This window comes from Pristis pectinata, chromosome 3 (assembly GCF_009764475.1).
Source record: "Pristis pectinata isolate sPriPec2 chromosome 3, sPriPec2.1.pri, whole genome shotgun sequence".
In the NCBI taxonomy this organism is placed as follows: domain Eukaryota; kingdom Metazoa; phylum Chordata; class Chondrichthyes; order Rhinopristiformes; family Pristidae; genus Pristis; species Pristis pectinata.
In genome coordinates this window covers 132433941-132449758 of record NC_067407.1, presented here as the reverse complement: position 1 = coordinate 132449758, position 15818 = coordinate 132433941, and the positions used below count along the sequence as shown (strand labels likewise).

General features: G+C 50.0%; 1 protein-coding gene across 1 annotated transcript in view; it reads left to right on the top strand.

Moving 5' to 3' along the window:
• The first annotated feature begins 3039 nt into the window (after positions 1-3039).
• The window catches only part of kif26ba (kinesin family member 26Ba), a 300195-nt gene continuing 287416 nt past the window's right edge, over positions 3040-15818 (top strand). The window contains exons 1-2 of the mRNA XM_052013184.1: positions 3040-3387; positions 3515-3895. Coding sequence (XP_051869144.1) covers positions 3328-3387; positions 3515-3895 — 441 coding nt within the window. The 5' untranslated portion in view covers positions 3040-3327. The remainder of the gene's footprint in view (positions 3388-3514; positions 3896-15818) is intronic.

Sequence of the window (15818 nt, the reverse complement as noted above, 5' to 3'; positions counted from 1 at the left end):
CTTCCTCAGGAGGCTAAAGAAATTTGGCATATCCCCTTTGACACTCACCAACTTTTATTGATGCACCATAGAAAGCATCCTATCTGGATGCATCATGGCTTGGTATGTCAACTGCTCTGCCCAGGACCGCAAGAAACTGCAGAGAGCTGTAGACACAGCCCAGCGCATCACAGAAACCAGCCTCTCCTCCTCGGACTCTGTCTTTACCTCTCATTGCCTTGGTGAAGCAGCCAGCATAATCAAAGACCCTACTCACCCGGGTCATTCTCTCATCTCCCCTCTCCCATCAGGCAGAAGATACAGGAGCCTGAGGGCACATACCACCAGGCTCAAGGACAGCTTCCATCCCACTGTGATAAGACTATTGAACGGTTCTTTTATACGTTGAGATGGACTCTGACCTCATGATCTACCTTGTTGTGACCTTGCACCTCATTGTCTACCTGCAATGCACTTCCCTGTAGCTGTGACACTACTCTGTATTCTGTTATTGTTTTTACCTGTACTACATCAATGCACTCTGTACTAACTCGATGTATCTGCACTGTGTAATGAATTGACCTGTACGATTGGTTTGAGAGACAAGCTTTTCATTGTACCTCGGTACAAGTGACAATAATAAACCAATTCCAATACCAAAATTAATAATAGAGTAGCATCCACTCTCTTATGCAGAAGAGATCCAATTTTCTAACCTGTGCTTCATGCAGGTGTTTCTCAACTTTACTCCTGAAAATCCTGGCCTTATGTTTAGCGAAAATCCCAATGCAGAGGAAATACTTTCTCTTCACCTATTGCACTTTCCTTAATATGTAATGGACTCATTGAGTCGCACAGCACAGAAACAGCCCCTTCAACCCAAGGAAATAGGTCCCCATCCATCCAGTCTCTCCATCAAGCCCCCAGTGCAGGTAACATCCTTGTGAATCTCTTCTGCACCCTTTCCAGATTAATGACGTCCTTCCTATAGCTAGGCAACCAGAACTGCACACAATGTGGTCTCACCAAAGTCTTGTAACATGACGTCCCTACTCCTGTACTCAGTGCCCTGACCAAGTGTGCCAAACTCCTCTTCACCGCCCTGTCTATCTGTGTCGCCACTTCAGGGGAAACCATGTACCTGTACCGTCTAGGTTCTACCGTACTCTACCACACACTATTCACTGTGGAAGTCCTACCTTGGTTTATCTCCCCAAAATGCAAAATTGTCAGTTCATTTTAATAGCGTGAAAACTTAAATCAAACCTCCCCTTAACCATTCAATTCTCAGAAATACAACCTTGGATTGTATAGTTTTGCCCCGGGTTTCTGGTTTGATATTCCCCGCCTTTTCACCGTGTTCAGAAGTCAAGAAATCCGTTACAGCCAGACAATCATTTCACGCCCTCTCCCCGAGGAGAGATGCAGGACCGACAGAGGGCGCCCGGCTTCACTCTCCTCCCCGTTGCAGTCCACAGCACGGCGAATTTCAATCCAGCTCCACTCCGGCACGTTTACGAATAACTCATTCCCGTTATTAGCGGGCGCCCCATACACGTGTGGCCGCTTGGACTGGGTATCAAAGCCAAGGCGAAAATGTCAGTGTGACCCCTAAAAAACATCAGTGCCTCGAGCTTCTAAACTTCTTTGATGTATGTTTGCCCGGCATGTTGCAGATTAATGCAGTTTAACGCTGTGCAGATTAATGCATTTTAACACTGCGGAAGCATTTCACTGTGTGCAGATTAATGCATTTTAACATTGTGGATGCATTTTACAATATGCTGATTAATGCATTTTAACACCGAGGATGCATCTTACATTATGCAGATTAATGCATCCTAACACTTGAGGATGCACCTTAACATTGTGCAGATTAATGCACTTTAACATTGTGGATGCATCTTACAATATGCTGATTAATGCATTTTAACACCGAGGATGCATCTTACATTATGCAGATTAATGCATCCTAACACTTGAGGATGCACCTTAACATTGTGCAGATTAATGCACTTTAACGTTGTGGATGCATTGCAACGTTGTCAGTGGATCTTTATTCACGAAACATCCAAAGGTCTTAACATTGATGGTGAAGTCTGACAATTATTAGGATATTAATATTGACAATGCATCCTAATATCACGAGCACCTTGATTATGGTTTGATCCCGGAGGGTGTCACCTGATCAGGAGATGGTCGCAGGAGGATGGGACGTGGGTTGTTTGACCCCCTCCTCCGCCCCAGGAACCCTGTCTGAGCGGCCGCGCCGTTAATGCCAAGTGGGTTTCCATCAGCTGCCGTGGCCCGCATGTGTGGAGCTCAGCTATCAGTGCCCAGCCGAGCCGATCTGCGCCAAATGGGGGCGAGCTGACACGAGCCGAGCCGTGCCCACCTGAGCCGAACCACCTGAGTTGAGGCCAGAACAACCCGTGCACAGCTGAGCTGAACCTAAAACGATCCGTACCCTCCTGAGCCGAAACGTGCTCAGCTGAACCGAACCGATCTGTGCCCAGCTGAATCGTGCCGAGCCGAGCCCAGCTGAACCAATCCGTGCCCACCCGTGCTAAGCCGTGCCCAGTCGAACCGTTCTGTACCCAGCTGAGCCGATCCGTGCCCAGCTGAACCCAGTTGAGCCAAATCGACCAGACCCGTGTCTAAGCCGAGCCGTCGACCCGTACGCATTAGAGTCAAGCCGACCCGTGCCCACCCAAGCCGAGCCATGCCCACCTGAACCGAGGTCGTGGCCAGTTATGCCAAGACGAGCCGTGCCCAGCTGTGCGGAACCGCGCCCAGCTGTGCCGAGCCGTGCCCACCTGAGCCGAGCTATGCCCACCTGAGCCGAGCCGAGCTATGCCCACCTGAGCCGAGCCGTGCCCAGCTGTTGCGCTCCGAAGCGAGCCGTCAGCTGGTATATTGCTCGGCATTGGGCGGCCGAGACGAGGCGAGCCGAGCCGAGCTCCGCCCACACGGCTGGCTGGCTCTCCTGGAGTTTGGCACATTTCATCTTAACCCGAGTTGCTTTGGCGGAGAGAGAGAGAGAGAGAAAGCAGCTGATGGTGGAAAAGTGTCCAAGTTGTGGAGCTCCTCAGCAGAGAATCCCCCCGCAGTGTGCCGGGGGGAGGCTCCCGTTCACCGCCCTCTCCATCTCCCTCCATCCCAAACATGCAGGAGCGGGCAGACCGGCACTGAGCGGGGCAGATGTGGCTCGGGACATATATCCGGCAGCGATGGTTTGATCAGAGGGCTGGTGAAGTTTAATTTTCCTTTGACAGCGAAATCAGATTCTCGGCGCTGGCTTGAAGCAGAATCTTGCGCGGGGAACCGGCCCAGAAGACCTGATTTAACATGAATTCTGTGTCCACAAGCAAGGAGCGAGCTGCCTTTGCAAGGAATCGGAAGCACGCGGTGAGTGTTGTAACTCTGAGATTGATTTGTATTATATTTTAAACTAGCGCAGATATTTGGCGATCGATTTAAGTTGATTTTTTTAAATGCATGTTTTTTCAAAAAATATATTTTGCATCGTACACAGGGGTCGGCGGAGAGTTATTCTCCCACAAAACTGGCAAGTTTCGCCCCAGAAATCTGGTCCAGGAAAGGATTTCAGATGTACGAGGATTCCCGGGTTGCACACCGACCCGCCCCGGAGGGAGCCGGCTCGGTGCCGGGCTCGGGCACCGCTTCACCCGCCTCCAGCACCGGTTCTCCCGGTTCGTCCGGCGGCTCGCCGGGGTCTTTGGCCGGGTCATCTCCAGGGTCGTCGGGGACGGGCTCCCCGGGTTCAGGCACCGGTTCTCTGGGCTCGGGAGGCTCGGACGATAAAGGGATTTGGTGCGAGAATTGCAACACCAGGCTGGTGGAACTCAAGAGGCAGGCGTTGAAAATGATGGTCCCGGGCGCCTTTCCCAGTAAGGTACGTGGTCTAACCTCTCCCTCCGCCTCACTCAGCGCAGCTTGTGTCGGCGGCAGACCCGGGACACCGTCTCGCAACAGCCCTGACATCTTATCGATCCTGTGCAGTGTTTGGTGGCGAGAAAGCCATCCATTAGAACCGGTCATTAACAATGGCACTTTATACGGGATATTTCTTTCCCCCCCCCCCCCCCCCAGTCGAAAATCTGATATAATATTCATTCGTGTGCTGGAATGTTACTGATACTGGATAGCTGGAAATTCCTCGATTAATCTGTAAAAATCTCTCCCACTGTGCAGTCATTTTCCAGTTGTGACAATATTTAAAACCTGCCACTTATATGTACGCATGTTTGTGTATGTGACTGTATGGCAATTTATGGCATTAAAACGTTAACATGCTTCTATTCGCGTTCATCTCCCCTGCCGTTAATTTAATGGAAGTTATATGGGTGTTTTTTAAAAATAAAACCGCTCGCCGCTGCAGGAACCGTTTTGCTCTTCAAAGAACCATCTTTGCAGCTCAGGCGAATCTAAATCTGTGTGTGTGATTTAAGACGATCGGCGCTGCAGAGGTAGCGGCTGGCCCGTTAGAAAGTGTGCTTTGGCATTTACGGGGCATGTTCTGTGCTACCCGACTGGTGCAAGCAGGGCGGGGGGCGGGAGATCGGGGGAACGAGTCCCCGGGAGCCCCCGCCCCGCTCGCTGTCAGCGGTGCGGCGGGCGCGCTGCTGTCTGCAGCCAGCGCTCCTTCATTCAGTGCAGGTACCTGCAGATGTTCAGGCCGACCCCCAGCGGGGTTTTGTCTTGCGGTACAAGGCGCTTTGACTTTCAGAGCAGGGTGGGGCGGGTAAAAAAAATCACCTCCCTCCACCCACCGGAGCCACCCCCCCCCCATCACCACCCCGCACAGACCCGTTCTCTCAGGTACAAGGGCGAAACACCCGCCTGCTCCCCTCTGTACGTTCGCACAATGACAAATGAAGTTGCCACAGCCGGAATGATTCCAGATGAGGAGTGGTTCACTGCAGGCGCAGCGGCGCCCCTTCGCCTTTCTCCGTACCGTCCCTCGCATTTCCAATTCTTCACTTTGTATAGAATATAATCAAAGCACATGGCACTCTCTTTAGAAACGGGGAGGTCAGACCCTTGTCTCTCTGAATTTCTGCTTCAGCTATACACACACGTATAGAAGGGAGCCAATCGGCCCATCGCGTCGATGCTCGTTCCCTATCTCCCCACCTCAAAGTCCTAATTTTTTTTCCTTATCGAGTATATAGCCAAGTCACTTGTGAAAGTTGGTTCCACCGTCCGTTCAGGCGGTTATTCCCGGTTCACGGCGCCCTGCGGCATTAAAAAATAACCTCTCCCCTCGACATCATCCATCGACTTAAATCTGCGTCCTCTGGCGAGAGTCACCTGCCAACTGGGACAGTTCCCCCTCTCTGCTTCCTGATCTTCTGAAAAATTGTCCTGGGCATATCCAGTGGTACAGAGAGAGAAAGAGGTGGGGGGGGGGGGAGAGAGAGAGAATAAAAGATTACAGACGGCGGGGGGGAGTGAGAGAGGGAGTGGCAGAGAGAGTGCAGAGAGATGAGAGGAGAGAGAGGTGGGGAATGAGAAAGTGAGGGGAGAGAGAGAGGGAGGGTGCAGAGATAGATGGGAGGTGGGGAGAAGAGATAGAGAGAGAAATCAAGAGGGAGAGAAAGGCAGAGAGAGAGGAGAGAGAGAGGGAGAGGAGGGAGGGAAGCAAAGGGTGAGAGAGGAGGGAGGGGCAGACAAAGAGGGAGGGGAGAGAGGGAGAGGTGGGGAGAGAGGGAGGTGGGGAGAGAGGGAGAGGTGGGGAGAGAGGGAGAGGTGGGAGAGAGGGAGGTGGGGAGAGAGGGAGGTGGGGAGGGAGAGGGAGGTGGGGAGAGAGGGAGGTGGGGGGAGGGAGAGGTGGGGAGAGAGGGAGGTGGGAGAGAGGGAAGTGGGGAGAGAGGGAAAGTGGGGAGAGAGGGAGGTGGGGAGAGAGGGAGAGGTGGGGAGAGAGGGAGGGGGGGAGAGGAGGTGGGAGAGGAGGGAGAGGTGGGGAGAGAGGGAGGTGGGGAGAGAGGGAGGTGGGGAGAGAGGGAGAGGTGGGGAGACGAGGGTGGGGAGAGAGGGAGAGGTGGTGAGACGGGAGGTGGGGCGAGAGAGGGAGGTGGGGAGAGAGGAAGTGGGGCAGAGAGGAGGTGGGGGAGAGGAGGTGGGGAGAGAGGGAGAGGTGGGGAGAGAGGGAGGTGGGGAGAGATGGGAGAGGTGGGGAGAGAGGGAGGTGGGGAGAGAGGGAGGTGGGGAGAGAGGGAGAGGGGGGGAGCGGAGAGGAGGTGGGAGAGAGGGAGGGTGGGGAGAGAGAGGGAGAGGTGGGGAGAGAGGGAGGTGGGAGAGAGAGGGAGAGGTGGGAGGAGAGGGGGAGAGGAGGGAGAGTGGGGAGAGGTGGGGCGAGGGGGGGACGAGAGTGGGGATAAAGGGAGAGTGGGGAGGGAGGGAGAGGTGGGGAGAGAGGAGAGGTGGGGAGAGAGGGAGGTGGGGAGAGAGAGGGGAGAAAGAGCAAAGGGAATAGAGAGTGGTTAGAGAAGAGGGAGCGGAGGGGGAGACAGAGAGATAGACGGAGAAAGATTGAAAGAATGGAGGGGGGAGGGGAGGGGAGGGAGAGGAGGATGTTGATGGATGTGTGGTGAGTTGTGTCGCGGTGTACCTCCCCAGGGACCGACCTGCATTCTGTTTACAGAAGCCAGGGACCAGGTCTGGTGGAGTGATAGTCCGAGAAGGTACTGCTGGCACAGGGGTTAATTACCCATCTGGGGAGTAGGAGAGGAAGGATGGAGGCAGAGGCTGCCCGGGGGAAGAGCACTGAAGAGACCCCACTGGCCAAGAGTCGCTCAGGTTGTGATGGCTTCTCCATTGACTGAAGTCTCATCGAATGATTACAGCGAAGTAGGAGACTCTTCGGTCCATTGCATCCATATTAGCTCTACATTGGACTAACCCTGCCCTCTCCCCATAGTCCCTTCTAATTCTCAGATACATTGCTTTTCTGGTTCTGTCCTTTCAGATACCTGTCCCTTTGGTGACCACAGCTGAACTTCCCTCACCACCCCTGGCCATACACAGCTGCTACCTGCTATTATTGGTTCTTTTACCAATCACCTTCGTTCTCTGTCCCTGAGTTCTGGACCTCTCTTCCAATGGACAGTTTCTCTATCCCACTTACACTCTCAGTCCTTGATGCGAAACATCGACCATCCCTCTGCCTCTACAGATGCTGCCTCACCCACTGAGATCCTCCAGCAGTTTGTCTCCTTGCTCCAGGTTTCAGCATCTGCAGTCTCTCGTGTCTCCAGGTTCTCTGTCGACTCTGTCTATGCCCTAATGAATTCAAATACCTTGGTCAGATCTCTTCACAACCTCTCCTGTTCCAAAGAGAGAAAAAACAGAACTTGCCCCATCTCTCTACATTAGCAAAGTCCCTCAGCCCTGGAATTATTTTTGAAATCTCTTAGAGCATAGAACACTACAGCACAGTACAGGCCCTTCGGCCCACAATGTTGTGCTGACATTCTATCCTGCTCTAAGATCTATCTCACCCTCCCCTCCCACATAGCCCCCTATTTTTATATCATTCATGTGGTCTATCTAAGAATCTCTTAAATGTCCCTAATGTATCTGCCTCCACAACCTCTGTAGGCAGTGCGTTCCACACACCCACCATTCTCTGTGTAAAAAACTTACCCCTGACATCCCCCTTATACCTTTCTCCAATCACCTTAAAATTATGTCCCCTCATGTTAGCCATTGCCGCACTGTTCTGCACAGGTCTGTTCCACTCAGTGTAATGGTTGGTGATGTGTGGTGGGTTTTGGGGTTTTGAGCTTCATGCTGTCTCTGAGCTGCTGACCGGTTGACTTACACCTCACGTTACCTCCCAAACTTCCAAAGCCAAAGTGGCCAGAAGGGATGGGCTTGGCTAACCATCTATCTGCTTTTGTGGTAACTGTAGGAGATTGATCCAAGTTCGAGTGAGGGTTCTGTGTCAATCCATGAAATCTTTGAAATATCAAAGCCTGTTTGTGTCAGAGGACCAATAATCTGAGTGTCACAGGCTGGTGACTGGTTGAGACATGAAGCAAATCTCAGATTTATCTGAGTAAACTCATAGCAAATGAGGAGGTTTTTGAAATTCAGCTGAGGTACACTGTACATTTGTTGGTGTGTGTGTGTGCCTGAGCAGTGGGTTGGAGGAGCTGACCTGGTCACCAGCTGCAGGGCAGGACGGTTCATGGACGGGGACAGGAACACAGGCAGCACCTGGAAAGAAGGAGCCGGTTTCTAGAACCAGTAAAAGTTTCAAGCCTGTGAAATGTGAGTCAGGGGGTGGGAGAGACTGGTCTTGTTTCGGCTCAAGGGTGTATTTCTTTACGAGTGGCTGTGTGCATGGTATCTGTAAGTCTGTGGGTGTCTGATTTATATGTGTGTATGTTGGTGTGTGTGTCATCTGTGAATGTTGTTTGGGTCTACATGTCCAGATGTATGTGTGACTTTGCATGTGTCTGATTAAGTATATAAATGTATGTTATTTGAATGTGCTCCTATCTGTACATGTGTCTCGATGTGTCTGTCAGTGCCCATGTGTGTAATTGTGTTATTTGTATGTGTCTTCAAATGCATGTATTAGTGTATGCACACTGTGTGTCTGCAGGCACATATGTAAATGCATTTGTGTGAGTATGTGTGTATATGTGTTTGGGGAATGATGTGTGTGTGGGTATCTGTGTGCATGTGTGTGTGTGTGTGTGTGTGTTTGTTTATTTGTGTGTGAGTGCGTGTGTGTCTATGTGTGCATGTTTGTCTGTGTGTGTGTGTGTCTATGTGTGCGTGTTTGTGTGTGTGTGTGCATGTTTGTGTGAGTGTGTAGGTGGTGTGTGTGTGTGTAGGTGGTGTGTGTGTGTGTGTGTGTGTGTGTGTGTGTGTTTAAGGCTGCTTTTCCTTTTCCCTACTGTACAGTCTGTTCTGAACATCCTAATGCAGACACAGTTCCTTGCAGAATATGGATATGCATTACACTCAGTCCCAGTGGAACATTCCCTCATCTAGGTCCCTTCCCAGTCCTCTCACCACATTTAGTAACACATTAATATTAGAAAGACTGTTTTATTTTTCAATGTCTTCCTGAACCAATCTCCTCTGTGATTTGACGATTGTCAAAATGCAAGGGGATTCTTTGTCCTTGGAAACAAACAGAATGATTTCAAACCATTTATTGTACTGTCATGAGAGGGGATTCATTAAGTGGAGTATTGTACCTGTAATAGGTAGAGTTAACAGAACAGCAATTCATAAGGATCATACAAGAGCTCCCTTTCTTCTATCTCATGTGCAGGGCTCCAAATAAATCAGTTCTGGTGAAATATTTAGGCAGATATTTGCTTCTCATTCACTGTGTGTGGCCGATGATTGTTAATTCCTCTGCCTTTTGTTTAACTGTGATTGTTAAGGGACTTGCTTTCTGATAAATGTTGTTTGTTACAATGTTGTGTTTGGATTTACATCTTGTGCCTTCATTGACAGGTGGCTCCTGACATTTGAGTAGTGGTCCATGATTTCCAGGGTCTCCCTGTGAATCTTTGCTGTCAGAGGGTGGTGTTGCACAGTGGGAGTGGGTTGGTAGAGGACCTCTGGTTTACTGCTGTTGAGTGTATGCTTGGTGAATGAGCTGACAATGACTTGGAGCCATGTCTCTGAATGTGTGCACACACAAGTGTAGTCTTTACACTGCAGCTCAGTGACAGAAGTGGGGATAACCTTGGTTCTGGAGTGGAGATGATGTGGGTTGAACAGTTTTCCTTTCGTCCTGTTGATTGGCTCCACTCCTGTGAGCTGCTTGTTGGAGGTGAGGTGTTGCACTGTGGTGGGGAAGATGGTGCAGAGTGTTGGGGTGATGACCTAGTTCTGCACGGAGATTGGGTGTGTTGTGGATCCACTGGTTGTGGATCACAGCTTGCATGCCATCATGAAGCAGATGTACGGTGGGCACGTAGCCAAATTTAATGAGGATGTCCCCCAATCCTGCTTGACATGGCATTGAAGGCTTTGGTGAGGTTAGGAAAGGCCATGTATAATCGTTGGTGCTGTTCCCTGCAGTTACAACAGAGTTGTTGTATGGTGGAGATCACATTCATTGTGTCTGTAGATGGAGGTAATCCACACGGCGATTCAGAGTGCACCCCTCTGGCACTGGGTGGAGGTGGACATGAGGACCCTGGTGATGGTTCTCCCTGCAGCTGGCAGCGGGACGACCCCTCTGTATAGTCGGATTGTCTCATACATTGTCATCATTACAGCATGGTCGAGGTCTCCTGGAACACCCGGCTGTGGGTGATGAGGTTGTGACTGAACTACTTCCCTGCTGAGTGTCGGAACTTCAGCAGGGGTACCTTCTGCTCTCGTGACCTTGTTATTTGTCGGCTCTCGGTGGCTGAGGACAGTGCCGAGGCTGCTGTGGGATAGACTCAAGGGTGCTCATGTCAAGGACAGAGTCCTAGTTGAGGAGTTCTTTGAAGTTTCCAGTGGGCGCTGATTGCCTCTTTGTCCTTGATACATCAACCTTGTCGGTAGACATTGTTGGATTCGACTGTTTTAAGTAGTTTTTTAACATGTATAGTGTTTAATACACCTCAAGTGGCTGCCCAAGGAAAGGCCGCTTCCTAGCTTATTGGTTCGTCCATCAGGTGAATATTGTGTTTTTTCATTGGTTGGTTTTGTCACAGGTATCTAATAGGTTTCCTGATTGGACTATTGTTAGCTAAGGAGTACTTCTTATCTCAGGTAAAAAAGGTGTGGTTTTTTGTTAATCATTCTCTTGCTCTCTTCCGCGCCCCCCCCCCACCCCCCGACTCTAGCTCATCTTTAGTTCCTTTGCCTCAGCTCATCTCCTAGTAGTAAAGCTAGTGCCATGTGCTCTGTGACTGTTTCTTTGTTTTAAACTTTTCCAATAAAACTTTGTGAAGCACTAAGTTGTTTTCAACTCATTCTTGGACTCCTGAAAGAACCTGCGGATTGGAAAATGACTGGATCCGACAACGTGGATGATGAAATTTGCCATCAGCCTTTTGGCTGCCTGGGGAGAGAGCGTTTGAAGATCAGGACCACAAACTTGGGACAAATGTTATAGTCCACAGGGCAGCAGTGCTCCCTGACCTGTATGTCCCTGAGAACTAAACAACCCATGGTAGGCATCTCTAGGCACTAGAGAAATACTGCCAACACAATGTCTGCAACATCTTCCAAATTCACTGGAATTCCTTTCAGTGCCTTCATCCTGGGCAATAGACCCACATCAAGGCCCTGTGTAGTCAGTCAGCTCCATAGAGCAGGCCAATATCAAGCTTCCCAAACACATCCTTTATTCTGTGCTCTAACATGGGAGGACATTACTGAGTAGACAGAAGCAAAGATTCAATGATGTTCTCAAAAGCTTTCTTGAAAAAGCACAACTTTTTCTTAATATTCATTCAAGGGCCAGCAGTTAATTGCCCATCCCTCATCGCCCTTGAGAAGGTGGTGGTGAGCTGTTTTCTCGAACCGCTGCAGTCCTTGAGGTGTGGGTGTTAAGGAGGGAGTTCCAGGATTCTGACTCAGCGACGGTGAAGGCACGGCGATATATTTCCAAGTCAGGATGGTGCGCGGCTTGGAGGGCAATTTCCAGGTGGTGGTGTTGCCCATGCTATTGCTGCCCTGTCCTTCCAGCTGGTAGAGGTGGTGGGTTTGGAAGGTGCTATTCCAGGAGTTTTGGTGAGTTGCTGCAGTGCATCCCGTTGATGGTACAAACTGATGCAACTGTGTGTCGGTGGAGGAGTGAGTGAATGGTTGTGGATGGGGTGCCTATCAAGCGGGCTGCTATGTTTTGTATGGTGTCGAGCTTCTTGAGTGCTGTTGAAACCACACTCATCCAGGTAAGTGCAAAGTATTTGATCACACTCCTGACTTGAGCCTTGTAGATGGATTTGGGGAGTTAGTAGGGGAGTTACTTGCTGCAGGTTTCCTAGCCTCTTGCAGGCACATTGTGTATATGGCTACTCCAGTTCAGCTTCTGGTCAATGACAACCTCCCAGGATATTGATAGTAGGGGATTCAATGAGGATTTTGCCATTGAATGTCGGGGGTGACAGCTGGATTTTCTCTTGTTGGAGATCATCATCCCCACTGATTCCTGGGAGTACCTGGCCCAGAAGATCAGTTACATTGTAGTGACCCCCCCCCCCCCCCCCATCCAGTGGTAGAGCTGAGATCACAGAGCTCAGAATGGAGCAAGTGTTGAACTTGCTGTATGTGTCTCAATATCACCAGCTGGTGCTTGTAAACACAGAGCTGGGGAAAGAGCAGACGTTCTTCTGGCAACGCTGCCTTGGTGAAGAGATTTTCAGGTCATTTGTGGTTGTTGTTGAGTACTGATAAACATCATGGGGCTGAAGGATCATTTCTTCTGTGGAGAGCATTGCCCGTCAAACACCAGGTCCTCATCGTGTCCTGGGAGTGTCCTACCAGGATGTTTAACTTCCATTTCCGTCAGTATCTGTGTCTCAGACTTGGTCAAAGGCATTGTGCTCAACCTTATATAGAGTCCAGGCAGCAGAGCAAGCGCTGCCCTATCTGATAAAATTAGGCAATGTCCGGAGGATCTCTGAGTCAGAAGTTGATGGATTCAAATCCCACAGAAGACAAAATCCAGGCTGACATTTCTATCTAATGCCACAGAGCGATGCACCATCATTTGGATGAGCTGATTATGCTGTCTTCTTAGGTGCTCATAAGAAAATTGAAAGAAAAGGAGGTTCTGAGTAACATGCTGCAGACAGTGTAAGAAAGGACTTGGAATATCAGGCTGTTGTCACACTGCTGGTTGTTGGAGATTGTTGCTCTGCTTCCTACACTGCAACACATCAGGAGAAAGTGGCGAGCTTGCAGAGCGATTTTGGACGGGCTGTGAAGGTTACCGTGTGATTCCAAGCTCCTTCCAAGTGCTGCCTTTTAACTGCAGCTGGAGAAAGATCCGTGGAAGGTCATGGTGTGGAGATCACTTAAAGGCATGTTCTCTCTTCTCCCCCCTCCCATCAGGCTGAAAGCACATACCACCAGGCTCAAGGACAGCTTCTGTCCCACTGTTGTAAGACTATTGAACGGATCCCTACTACGATAAGATGGACTCTTGACCTCACAATCTACCTCGTCATGGCCTTGCACCTTATTGCCTGCCTGCACTGCACTTTCTCTGTAGCTGTGACACTTTATTCTGCATTCTGTTATTGTTTTCCCTTGTACTACCTTGATGCACTGTTGTAATGAAATGATCTGTCTGGATGGCATGCAAAACAAAGTTTTTCACTGTATCCTGGTACATCTGACAATAATAAACCAATTTACCAATTTATTTACTGGTATCAAAGCAGGGTAACCAGAACGTGTTAGTGTGAAGCTTGATAGAGAGTGGACCAGATGTCCTTCATGGTTAAACACAAGAGGCTAGGGCTGAAAAAAATGCGCAAATGTAAATATTTGTCTGGCTGAGTAGATGGCTGTGCCTTGCCGCGGGCTTGGTGCTGGTGTTATTTTGCTAGTGGCATTGCTGGTCAGTTCTGCTCTCCGATTTCAGGCATTAAGCTGGGCCCATAGGTCAAAACAGCTCATAAACCCAGACAGGCAATTAAAATAGCATTCACCAGTAATGACCCACTGGCTGGTGGGGGAGGGGCTGGTCAGTCATGGAGGGGATGTGAGTGATGTATGTGTGTGTAAGGGTTTCTGCAGCCTGAATTCATGGATGCCTGTGCTACAGTCCTAATGTGCTTTGTCCTTTATTTTTGCTGGAGGTTTCAGTTTGCTTCTCCTGGGCTTATCCTCCCCATCCCCAGCTGATTCCACGCAGGCTCCTAAATCAAACACACCCTCTGCTAATTATACAGAACTTCAGTTTATAAAGCCAATCACATCTCTGCGGCTCTAAAGGTAAGTGGATCCCTGCTGGACAACCTGGCCGAGCTAGTTACTCAGAGAGCAGGCCTGAGCCCTACGTGAGCTCTGATATGGTATGCGGTCGTTGAAGGATTTCGAATCAGATTTACGTGCCATTGGGGCAGGGAGAGAGAAAAGCAGCAAGTGAGGCAGGTCTTGGATATCTATCGCAAGCGTTGGTTGTGATGTCAACTCCTTCTGAACAAGCTGGTCTTAATCCCTGCATTCTCTCCACCTTCCATTTCACCACTCCCTCTCTTCCTTTAAGACTCTGCTTCAACCTGTTTTGGTCAAGCTCTAGGTCTTTTTCCCAGGGTTGGGGTATCAAGAACTAGGGGGCTTAAGGTTTAAGGTGGGAGGGGAAAGATTTAAAAGGGAGCTGAGGGGCAACATCTTCACGCAGAGGGTGGTGGGTATATGGAACGAGCTGCCAGAGAAGGTAGTTGAGGCAGGTACAATAACGTCATTTAAAAGACATTTGGATGTGGGGCGGCACGGTAGCGTAGCGGTTAGCGCAATGCTATTACAGCGCCAGCGATCGGGGTTCGATTCCCGTCACTGTCTGTAAGGAGTTTGTACATTCTCCCGTGTCTGCATGGGGTTCCTCCTGGTGCTCTGGTTTCCCCCCACATTCGAAAGACGTACGGGTAGGTTAATTTGGGGGTTTAAAATGGGCGGCGCAGACTCGTTGGGCCGAAAGGGCCTGTTACCACGCTGTAGATAAACAAAAGAAAAAGTACATGGATAGGAAAGGTTTAGAGGGATATGGGTCAAATCCAGGCCAATGGGACTAGCTTAGGTGGGCATCTTGGTCAGCATGGATGAGCTGGGCTGAAGGGCCTGTATCCATGCTGTATTCTAGTATCTCCTTCTGCGGCTTGGGGTCAGATTGGGTTAGGTAACGTCCCTATGAAGCTCAAAGCAAACTGCTGGAGGAACTCTGAGGGTCAGACAGCATCTGTGGAGGGAAATGGACAGTCGACGGTTCGGGTCGAGACCCTTCATCAGGACTGAAAGAGCAGAGGGGAGATAGCCAGTGTGAAAGAGGTGAGGGGGAGGGGTGAGGCAAGAGCTGGCAAGCGATAGGTGGATCCAGGGGAGGAGGGGTTGATTGACAGATGGAGTCAGGTGGGTGTCTGTGAAGCTTTTTAACTACAGAATGGGCACCATGTAAATGCACGCTGATGGTTGATGGTGCTTGAACTATTTCTCATGGCAGAGAGGGAAGCTATCTAGTCCATCGTGTCTATGGCGGTCCTCAGAGCAATCCCATCAGTCCAATTCCCTGTAATCTATTCTCTCTCACCTGCCCATCAACTCCCCCAGTTCCCCTGCCACCCACCAACACTGAGGACAGTTTATAGCCGCAATTAACTAACCGATCAGCAGGTCTTTGGGATGCGGGAGGAAACCGGAGCCCTCGGGGGCAAACCAAGCAGTCACAGGGCGAACATGTAAACTCCACACAGACAGCAGCAGAGGTCAGTATCCAGACTGGTTGCTGGAGCTGTGTGGCATCTGCATTATCTGTGCCACCCATATCATCCTATATAACCCTCTTTTAACTCATAGAGCATAGAACACTACAGCACAGTACAGGCCCTTCAGCCCACAATGTGCCAACATTTTATCCTGCTCTAAGATCTATCTAACCCTTCCCTCCCACATAGCCCTCCATTTCTCTATCATTCATGTGTCTATCTAAGAGTCTCTTAAATGTCCCTAATGTGTCTGCCCCCACAACCTCTGCTGGCAGTGCATTGCACGCATTCACTACTCTCTGTGTAAAAAAAACATACCCCTGACATCCCCCTTATATCTTCCTCCAATCACCTTAAAATGATGTCCCCTCGTGTTAGCCATTGTCGCCCTGGGGAAAAGTCTCTGATAAAATA